The sequence below is a fragment of the Barbus barbus genome, assembly GCF_936440315.1.
Source record: "Barbus barbus genome assembly, chromosome: 45".
Lineage (NCBI taxonomy): Eukaryota > Metazoa > Chordata > Actinopteri > Cypriniformes > Cyprinidae > Barbus > Barbus barbus.
Window position 1 is genome coordinate 11,814,075 of NC_136723.1, and position 11,040 is coordinate 11,825,114.

Sequence of the window (11,040 nt, forward strand, 5' to 3'; positions counted from 1 at the left end):
GTACTAAGAAAGTTTCTTGGACGGTCTTATTTGTCACTGACCCTGATATAAAATAGTTTTCCTTATGTATCCTTACACAACATATGAAATATTTTCCTTGTGATGACATGCTCAACTCTTATAAATGGTAATGACATTCTGGAATTTTTTCAAAATGGTTATAATCAGTGCATGTACAGATGAGCTGCTGTCCCCGGCCAAACCTGATGAGGAACTCTGGCCAGATCTGGCAGAACTTAAGCTCTCAAGGCTCTCTCACATTCATTAGAGGCTTAGCGGGGATGCTAATCAACCTGCATTTAGCTGGATTGGTCCCCAGGCTCCATCAGAACAATCACATGAATCCACTTTACAATGCCTGGAATAGTAAGGTAGATGTGCTTCGGGTGTATTTTAGGATACATGTTAACAATTCATAAAAAAAGTTGACTGTATTAGAGAAAAATCAATTTAAGATTTTGTATCTTCTAAATTAAATTACCCTCTGATGTCCCATTGAGCACATTTCCCCCTAAATGGAGCATGCAAATGTATCCAAACCTCAGTTGCCAATTATGTATAACATGTTTGTGCTTTTCTCTTCTGTGTGTACATACTTCTGCCATGAAATACAAATTGGAAGCAACCAACAAGCATTGCATACACTTCAAAAGCATACACAAGTCTGGATCGAAGACCAAGGCCAGATCCCACAAACTTGTAAAAGGAAAATAAGACTTGTGGCATCTTGCAATAGCTGTTGGGAGGAAAAACATCCACACTGTACCCTTCCTTCATTGTAAAACCACTAAAATACAGCCTTTTATATTCTCTATAGTGATGCGTAGCTCAGTGCCTCAGAGCGAGATGCACATAAATTTTCTGAAAGGTGCAGCGTGTTACACAAACAGGGCTGAGTGGAGTCAGCCAGTGCGGTTTGCAGTTGTTGAGACGCAGATCCATTGAGGAAGAGAAGTGGTTGGAATCTGTCTGCTCTCATCTGTTGCTAGTTTAGAGAAAATTGTGGACTGTCCCCGGTCCATCACTGTCCAGATTAATTACAGCTGTCTTTATGAAAGTTTAATGGTAGAATGGTGTGCTCTGGAAGTAATGAATTTTTATTCATAAAAGAGTCTGGAAGCATTTCTTTTTCTTATTTAGTTTGTGTCTGGGTTTGTGCTTTTTGTATTTCTAATCCGTGATTTTTATGGATTTGTTAGAATTTTGCTGGCCATTGCTAACAATTTTCCTGTTTTCAAATGATTTTTTTTTTTTGTGGAATATCACATTAAACCACTAAAGAGAAAATGTAAGGTGAAAAATCATTTTTGCTCTCCAAACATAACTTTGAATATAATGGGATGTTATGTCTGTATCCTATAGCATATAGGCCTACTTGTAGGAGGTTCTTATGGTATAGTGGTTATGTGTTTCTCATAGTAAGCAAACACTTGTGTAAATGAAAACCTTGTTTTTTTTCCATATTTTAGTATCATTTTACCCAAACTGTCCAATTAAAACAACTTGTCACAACCTGTGCATAACATTATAAGAAAGTATCGATCAAAGGTCCACTTGTGCTAATCAATGAATAGTCCATGTGCACTGCAGTCCGCTAATGAACAGTAAAGCATTTATAAACAGAGCGGTCTGCTGATTCATGCCTGGATCAAAGAACAGCTACAGGTTTGCTCCAATATAACCACCTCGCTTTCATCGCTTCTTACAATCGACCTCATATTTTAGTACTGACATATGAGTGCCAGACCAACATCCTCTTTGAACTGCCATTTGCCAAATGTGTGGGAGGCATTGGCTCTGTCTGGCCTTCATAACACTGTATTTCAGTAAAGGCTCCCATTAATTAATATATTGATATATTGAATATATTGAATAGGAGAGTTGATTTGATTTATGAGTTATATTGATCTTTGATTATATGTGATCCGTTATTTTTTGTTTTTGTTTTGTTTTGATCTTCATAAAATGAAAGTCAATGGACAAAAATAGCTGAAACATTCTCTCTGTGGTGGTAAATGATGCATTGAATAGGAAGAGTTAGGATTTTCATTTATGAGCTCTATTGATCCGTCATCCATTATTCATGTTTCCAAGGGAACGGGCTATTTTAAAATATTTAAATTCCCAAACCAATCTATATCAACAGAGTCCAGGCCCTTCCCCTAAAGGGAAAAAAACTTGTAAGATCTATGTTGAATCCTTAATTTTTGTAAATATGTTTACATATTGATCTAAATATCAATAATGTCTTTAAAAAACTGTCTAAATTCTGCAAAGTAGTCCATTTTTGAGTCAAAGTAGTCTGCAAAGTAGTCCAACTGATCAAAAGAAACTAATCTTTGTGAGAAAGGGACTTAGATTCTTACTGAACATATGGCCTGCTTTCTTTTGTTCTTTGTTCTGTTTTTGTTTTCGTATGATTTCCTTTCAAAAAGATATTTTGAATAATGTTTAAAAGTATTTTTGTCCCTACAGTGAAAGTGGAGTCCATTGTATTTTGGACCCCATTGACTGTCACTTTATGGACAAAAAATATTTTCTTTAGATGAATTAATTCAGGTTTATAACAAAATCACAAGTAAATGATGGATTTTATCCTAACTAAATAACTTAAAGTTACTTGCTATGCCACACAAAAGTATGGGTCTAGATATACAGAGACTAGATTTAAACTACGACATATACATAAGAGCACTTAAAGAAAGATGTGATTTCATCTTGAATCAAACGTACTGCCACTCACAGCCTCTCACAACCTCTTTGAAAAGGATTGGCAGAAAGGTCACGATGAAGGAAAGGATATCCAGAGCTTAGCTCTCAATTAATCACATCCAAAGCACTGCTGCTTATCTTGATATAGACCTGAGACCTTGTAATAGTGCATTCTTTTATTTATTCTAACCGCTGCGATTTTAAGAAGCAGATTCCCTTGGGAATGAAACGAGAAATCGGAGATTAACTTGGTGATCTTGAATTACAGATATCAAGGGTTGTGTGCATTAGTGAGAAACTCTATAAGTTTGCCGAGACATATAAAAATAACACAAATGTTCCTGTTGGACAAGCAGTGACCTGTAATAGATCTGTTGTCTTATCTGAAATTGTTTGTGTGTGCCTGTGTTTGGGTCAACGGGTTTATGCCTTCAGTGTTTTGCCTTCAGTAAAATCCTCTTGACATTGGATGCTAGCAAGAGATAAACTCTAAGATTAATAATTTAGACCACATGTTAGAGACTGTAAGCAATGGAATAACAAACCATTTATTGCTCTTGTAAAACTGCAGTGACCCAAGACAGCAGGCAGTTTTGTTGTTGTTTGCTGTATAAAATTCACATACGTAGACATTTGTCAACTTGAAATATCTACTAGAATTTAGGAAATTCAAACTGTTTGACCCCAAAAGACATTTACAGTGTAATGCAATCACTCACCGATGGTATATATTTACATATATTTATAGAGCTTGTTTAATGCATGTTAAGAAATCATAAATACACACATATTTTGCTTTATGTGTTTTGTAGTTGCGTTTGTTCTTGTCTGGGATGTAATTTTTCCTCTCAAGGTCTAAACTTTACAATATGGGTTGCAGTGGGGGGTGGAAGAAGATATGGCACTTCGGTTGCTGAGATAAATTCAGTTATGTAGGTCAAGATAAATGTAACTAATATTAATAATAAGAAACTGCTGTTTCCTGACTCATTATTTATTGCGCCAGTTTTTAAAAGGTTTTAATGGAAAACATCTACCACTTGATCATACAGTGCATGCAACCCTTCAATTACAGATTTGCTCCTTTAATCAGAGTTCATCTGGTTAATTATGGCAGAGGTCAGCCTCTTGAGACGTCTGCAACCTAACAAAGCGATGAATTATGGCGTATGGTGTTAAGTCCTATTAGCGTTTGTCCCAAAAGTAGTTTTGGAAAGGGAATGGATGAGTCTCTCTTCAATCAGGCAGAATTATTGCAATGCTTTCACACAAGTCAAGTTCAGTAATAACAGAAAGACTAAGTGGTGGTTGAAAGTTGTAGCTGCTTGTTGTGGGTTGAATGTGTCTCGACAGTATTGATCTGCTGTGAAAAGCGTAGCGAGATAGTGATTTGTTGCTTGCGACGCTGAGAAGCCCTCAGAGTCTGTCGTTTAATTTATTGATGAATAAGGAATGGAGTGAGGCAGATGGGAATTCTGCCTCTCGTCAGGACTGTCAGATTGATTGATGCCAGAATGGAAGATGGATTATTGCACGTGTGCAGAAATACTATACGGCTTTACACTTAATTGCCATTGATGAGTGTGCAGGAAATCTAGACGGCCCACTTTTAGTCTGCAGACTCGATGACTCTCTTTTTATCTCTTGTGAAGCGTGCAAACTCTATTTATGGATGTTCGCAAATAAATAAATGAAAGGAAATTAATAAAAATATACAATTTCATGTGTATGCTATTATTTATTATTCAATCATTTGTTTATTTATTAGTTTGTATTATTATTTATTGTTAATTGTATTGTGTGTGTGTGTGTGTGTGTGTATATATATATATATATATATATATTGTTTTTTATGTATATGTAATTAACAGTTACGCAATTAAATAAAAAATAATGATACAAATGATACATTATATAAATATATATAATTTATTTAATTAAAATCTGCATAATTCTTAATATTAAAAATAAAAAAATCATATACATTAAACATTATACAAATGATATATTATATATTTGTTCATTTAGTTGTTTGTAGTTGTTAATTGTTAATAAATGTTAATTTAATACATCTTAATTCATTGTTTATAAACATTTGCATAGTTAAATAATAAATAAATCATACAAATTATACATTATATTATATTATAGACTACCTCTAATTTATTCATTATTTATTTAGTAGTTTCATTTACAATAAAACAAATCTCTATATAGGAGAGAAAACATGTGCTTGTATTTTTCCCACCAAATTACAGACAGATTTTGTTCAGTGTCAGAGAGTGTGAACAATGGATGTGCTTTCATTATCAACTCGTTCCTTGCAGATAAGACCTCCACCCCTCAGCACCCAGAGGGCCCCGCTCCTTACCGGGCCCCTTAATGCTTTTTTCACCTGCACCCTGTTTAATGAAGGAGACTTCTTTACACTGGTCTCATATCAGTTTAAGATTTATGCCACCCTCCCAACCTCACAAACACAGGCATTCTGTTCAACCTTCTGAACCCTCAAGCCCACACACCTGATCCAATCATCCACAGCTTAACCACGATCCCTCTTGATCTTATTCTTTTTTTTTCTAATTCTTTAATACAGTATAAATGATTGGCTGTAGTCTGCTCTGAAAAATGGGGTAGTGTAGAGGTCATGCTCACCAGGTGGGCTAGACTTGTCATTTTTATCAGTGTCCTGAGAGCGAGGCCTGGCTACCCCAGCGACCCAGGACGAGTCATTATTGCTGGTGCTTAATCCCACCCACTTTATCCAAATATCCCAGGAACACAGGCAAACATGGGGCTTTGATTTGCCAGAAAGATAGTATTTCACCACACGTAATCCCAACAGGAAATAGCAGCGGTAATGGGAAAAACAGATGGAAAAGAGTTGACCACTGCAGAGCAGAGCGTAAGCAGCGGTGCTCTCATTTGGACTGAGATCTGGCTCCATCACCGTTGGGCTCCTCAGGACACGTCACCCACAACAGAAATTCACCTGTTGGTATCACTGCACACTTGAAGTATTCCTGTCACACCAGAACACCACAGCAAGCTGCTACGGCGTTCCAGAACGGTACATAAAGTGCACGTGGGAATGCATTGTGAAATGTGGACAGCATTCTCTGAGCAGGTGTTTTGATTTTGAGCTGTAATAACTGCACCTTATGTTTTCCCATTTCAGATTTTAAAGACAAGTGACTTGCTTTTCCATTCCAATATCAAGCTGAGATGCAACTGTAATGCAAAAGAAATCCCATTCTCGTTACCATAATGCATCCAGATGTTCTTCTTTTGACCCCTTTTGTTTGTAATTCTCATCATTCTCAAAGGTGATGTATAAATATTTTAGAATTTATATTTTTTTATAGAAATATTTGCATTATAGTAAAATTGTATTTTATTGAGTTTATTTTATTATAATTTAAATGTATTTATTTAAAAAAAAATTTAAAGGTAGTACAAAAAAACTGTATCTTGTATAAATACTTTGTGCATTGCACAAATGGTTTTTATTTGTATTTTTATTAACATCTATTTATACTATGGGACCGTTGAATGCTTGAATCTGATTGGCTGACAAACGTTCTATGGTGTGCAATTATTTTCAGGGAAACGCATGGCGAACTTAGATCCAGGCATAGATATATATATATATATATGTAGATGCCTCATTAGCGACTGTTTCTATGGGCCGGTATACGTAAGCCGTCCGCCATATTGTAAAGGTCAACTTGACGTCATTCACCATAGTAATCACTTAATATTCGAAAGATGCCACAATCCTACACAGAACGGCTCAACGGCTCTGTGCGAACCTACAGTATGGTGAATGACGTCAAGTTGACCGCTCCAAGATGGCGGCCGCTTCTACGTGCTTAGAGCGGTCGAATGGGGCGTCTATATACAGTATGTCTGTGGTTCCAGCCAGGTCTTGACCGCATTACAGTTCCATATCACTTCGCCAAACGATTTCAGATATTTCCACTGATCTAAATATAAATAAAAAGAAAATAAAGTTCTATAATATAGAATAGAGGGTATTTATTTCAAAGCAGCAAAATATACAAAACATACTCTATATCTCCCGCTCTCTCTCCCTTACAGACGCACACACGGAAACCATGTGAAAAATTATATATATTGAGCTATATTTTTTTATAGCTCTAAAGTATATTATTTTAAATCCATTTATTTAAATATTTTAAAATACAGTACAACAAAAACCATCATGATAAATATTTGTCAATTTATACATTTTCATAGTAACCAGAATGAGATTTACTGAGGATTTTGGTAACAGCTGACAGCTGAACAGGACAATCATCTTGCGGCCTTCATACTTCCTGTTTTTACAAAATATTATTACTGGAATGGATATTGGGGGGGAAAATCATCAGGATCTATAAAGAATAATTGCGTGACCTTGTTATTTAGGCCAGATTTCACATCCTCTAGATCTCATTAAAAAGAAAAAAATGTTTTTTTTTTTTTTTACAATCCTTATATATGGCACCAAGCAACGTTATGAAACGTCTTCCAGAGTCAACCGTATTAAATATTTGCAGGCTCTGCAGAGTCAAAGGTCATTTCCTCTTGATGTTTTGCAAGGAGCCCTTTGTTGTGTTACAGGCACTAGGGTCTTCAGGTCTTTCTGGAGTTGATGAATGGGAAGGTTTGTGGACCACCAGAGTAATTTTGTTTACAGAGTATGTCATGGTGGGCGAGAGGTCACTGTATAAAGCAGAGTTGAGGGGTCGTGACCTCAACCTTTCCTGTAGCAGGAGCCCTGTTGAATGAGGGTCTAGGATTCCTGAGTGCTGTACAGTTCCCTCCTCTGCTTTACCATGTCTGGACTGTAATGTGAATCAGCTGTACAGCTGCAGTTCTACAGCCGTGACAATATGAAGATTATCTGTGGTGGTGTGTGTAAAAATGTGATTGCGGTTTCTTTTAACTGTATTATGAGTTCAGCTGATTTACTAGCTTCAAAACAGCAATTTTCATAAACCATAATTCTGCATTTCATGGCTCTCTGGAATGCTTGATTCTGACTGGTCACTTGCTGCATTCTGCTGTCAAATATTTTGTATAATGACCGTTAAACTATAATTGTCTGTTTTGCCAGGCGACCACATTTTATATTTCTTGTATCATTCTGCAGTCTCTTTCTTCTAAATAATGAACTTATGTCAATGTTTCATTGCATTTATTTATTTATTAGATAAGTAGCTGTGTAATAAGGAGGATAATGCACAGTCATACAGTCATTATCGCTAAATAAACCCCTTCAGAGTGATACGAGGCTCCTGATCCCCCTCTCTGGGTTTATATTGGGATAATGACCAGATGAGTGTATATTATCCCTTACTTAATATCTTCTTAATGATTATGTATGAACTGTTGGCAAAGATTTTGGAAGGAAAACGCAAATTGAGCAAAATTTCTCCTTGTGTGTTCAGTTAGTATGAATTTGACCTGATCTCATCCAAAATTTGTATGTGTGTGTGTCTGTGTATATATATATATTTACAGCTGTTAGATTTTTAATGTTTTTTTTTTTTTTTTGTGTCTTAACGCTCACCAAGCTGCATTTATTTCATCAGATGTCTGGTTAAACAAAAAAAAAAAGAAAAGAAAAAGAAAAAGTGTAATACTATGAAATGTTTTTATTTATTTTTAGATGTAATTTTTTCCTGTGATGGTAAAGCTGTATTTATTTATTTATTTAGTCATTTAGCAGACGCTTTTATCCAAAGCGACTTACAAATGAGGACATAAGAAGCAATCAAAACCAACAAAAGAGCAACAACGTGCAAGTGGTATTACAAGTCTTGGTTAGCCTAACACAGTACAGATAATTATTATTTTTTTTTTTTTTATTTTTTTTTTTAAATAAAAAGACATATGGATAAAATAAAACCAGAATAGAGAGTGTTTAAGCTGTATTTATTTATTTATTGTTTGTGGAAACAGTGTTTCCTAAAAGTGTTTCTTAAAACTTTCAGAAGAACATTTATTTATAATAGTTTTTTGTTTTTTTTTGTAACAGTGTAAAAGTTGTTACTTTCCTTTTTGATCAATTTAATGCACACTTGCAGAATAAAAATATAGATTAATGACACCAAACTTTTGAATGGCAGTATGTTTAATCAAGTTACTTTTTGACTCCTTCCTTTGCACCCCCCCCCCCCCCCCCCCCCCCAAAAAAAAAAAAAAAAACCCGTTTGTCCCGATCCGGACCATCTCTTAAATATTTTCATTGCTTTCCACCCTTTAGGTTGGTCATATCACCAACATATCATTGAGGCGCTGTACAGAAACCAGTGCACAGAGAGGGCAAGATGCCCAGACAAACAAAGGCTTTTATGATTTGTGGAAGCATAGAAGAAAGAAATCCAAGACATTTTTCCCTTTCCTTGCATTCAGCAACTGCAGCAACAGTCCCTGAAATCTCCTGAGAATACGTTGAATTCTCTCAGTAACATTTGTCCCTCATGAAAACAGTACGGCTGCATATGGTATGCATTTGATGACTCTACGCTTCTGTCCTCACATTAATGTTGCCGTAAATTGGCCAAAGCCCTTCCCGAACACAAGGCCAGATTTTTCCGCTTGTATCAGTCGTGGCGTCCTTCACCACGAGAAGCTAATGCTGAGTTACCTCCACCTCATTACCCCTTAGAGTCCCCATCTCTCAGCAAGAGTGGCCCTCTTTCCAAAGACATTCACCCAGGCATTCAAGGGCAGGAATTGTGAATCGTAGGGTGGAGACACTTTTCATCCCGGCTTCTCTCTCTCTGCCTTCTCTTTCTGCCTTCTCTTATTTTCCCACTTCACTGTGAGAGATTGATGAGACAAGTGCGGCCAAGAACAGACCGGCTGGCAGTAAATCCATGGTACAATCAGCTAGAGGACAGAGAGAAAGAAAATACAAAGGGATGGGGATTTATGTCTGGTGTGTCTTGGTTATTTAATGGGGCTGTACTGAAGTCTCAGCATTATTGATTAATTATTTTAATGAAAACATATTAAGACTTCTGAATCTGATCTTCTTGTACTCTCTGGAGACGAGGGTTTATGACGTCAGTCGACCATAATTCTGACAATGTTCTCTGTGTTTGTGCTCCACAGGTAAAAGCGGACGATGCAGATGGCGGGTCGTTTGGGGCCATTACGTACTCGATTGGATCCGGGCCAGCTAGTGCTCCACCCAGCCAGTTCACCATCAATAAGGAGACTGGACAGATCTGCACCAGTGTGGCTCTGGATCGAGATGAGGGATCGGACAGTTTCGACTTCACTGTCACTGCAATGGATGGGGTGAGGGAAGTAGCTGCCTCATACAGGAATATTCTGGGCTCACCATTTGTGCCCTTTATGTATAATGCATTATAAAAGTAGTTTTAATGCATTAATTATGCCTTGTAATGTACCATATAATGCATTGTACAATCTCATGAATTATTGTAACCACAGTCGATACATTATAACACTTATCAATTCATTGTTACACTATGCATTTGAAATTCAGTTATAATTATTTACGACAAGATATAATGTATTGCAGTGCACATTATGAATTATTGTAATGCATCATACCCTTTAATAACCATTTAAAATGCATTATACATAAAGGCTTTAAGTAAAGATTTTAAAATTTTATTCAACTTCATGGTTAGGTACTTGTTGTGGAAGATGGAAGAAATGTGATGCTTATCATTTTATGAAATCACATTAATTAATCCGTTAAATGTGTTATTTGAGCTGTGAAATTGTTCTCATAATTCTTAGTCATTTTAGGGTTTTTGGTGTTATGTTGGTATGGCAGCGAAATTGTAAATATGGAAATAACTGTACACTTTTTCACACTATAATCATCTCAACACTCATATTGCTTGCACATTGTTTACATCTTTTAGCATCAATTTTGAAACCACAAGTCTTTTAAAACTGGCCCCATTCACTTCTGTTTTTAATAGTAGCTGTAGTAATTTGAATTAAAGCTTAAAGCTGCAGTCCGTAAGTTTTGCCTCTTTGTCGCCATCTCTGTTTGAAAACCTGGAATTGCAGTTTTTTGCGGAATTATCTTCCTTGTGTGGGTTGTGAGTCGGCATGGCTCCAGCACGGATGAATCTAATGTTTTGAAGAGTATAGGTGTGTTCGACTTCATGCAGCACTGCGCAGACAGATTGGCGGCTAACTTGAAGCAGTGCATGTCGGTTAGAAATGTTGTCCGATTTGAACCGGCATCGACGCCACGTCACTGTCACGTGTGGCATCGATGTACGGCAAGAGCATTTCGAGAGCAGCCGGCTGACTCAGCTTTTTTAG

General features: G+C 36.4%; 1 protein-coding gene across 1 annotated transcript in view; it reads left to right on the forward strand.

The window, feature by feature from the left end:
- Positions 1–11,040, forward strand: part of LOC306863991 (protocadherin-16-like) — a 100,591-nt gene that overhangs the window by 65,581 nt on the left and 23,970 nt on the right. Inside the window, exon 3 of the mRNA XM_079407636.1 lies at positions 9,841–10,029. Within this exon, the coding sequence (XP_079263762.1) occupies positions 9,841–10,029 (189 nt within the window). The remainder of the gene's footprint in view (positions 1–9,840; positions 10,030–11,040) is intronic.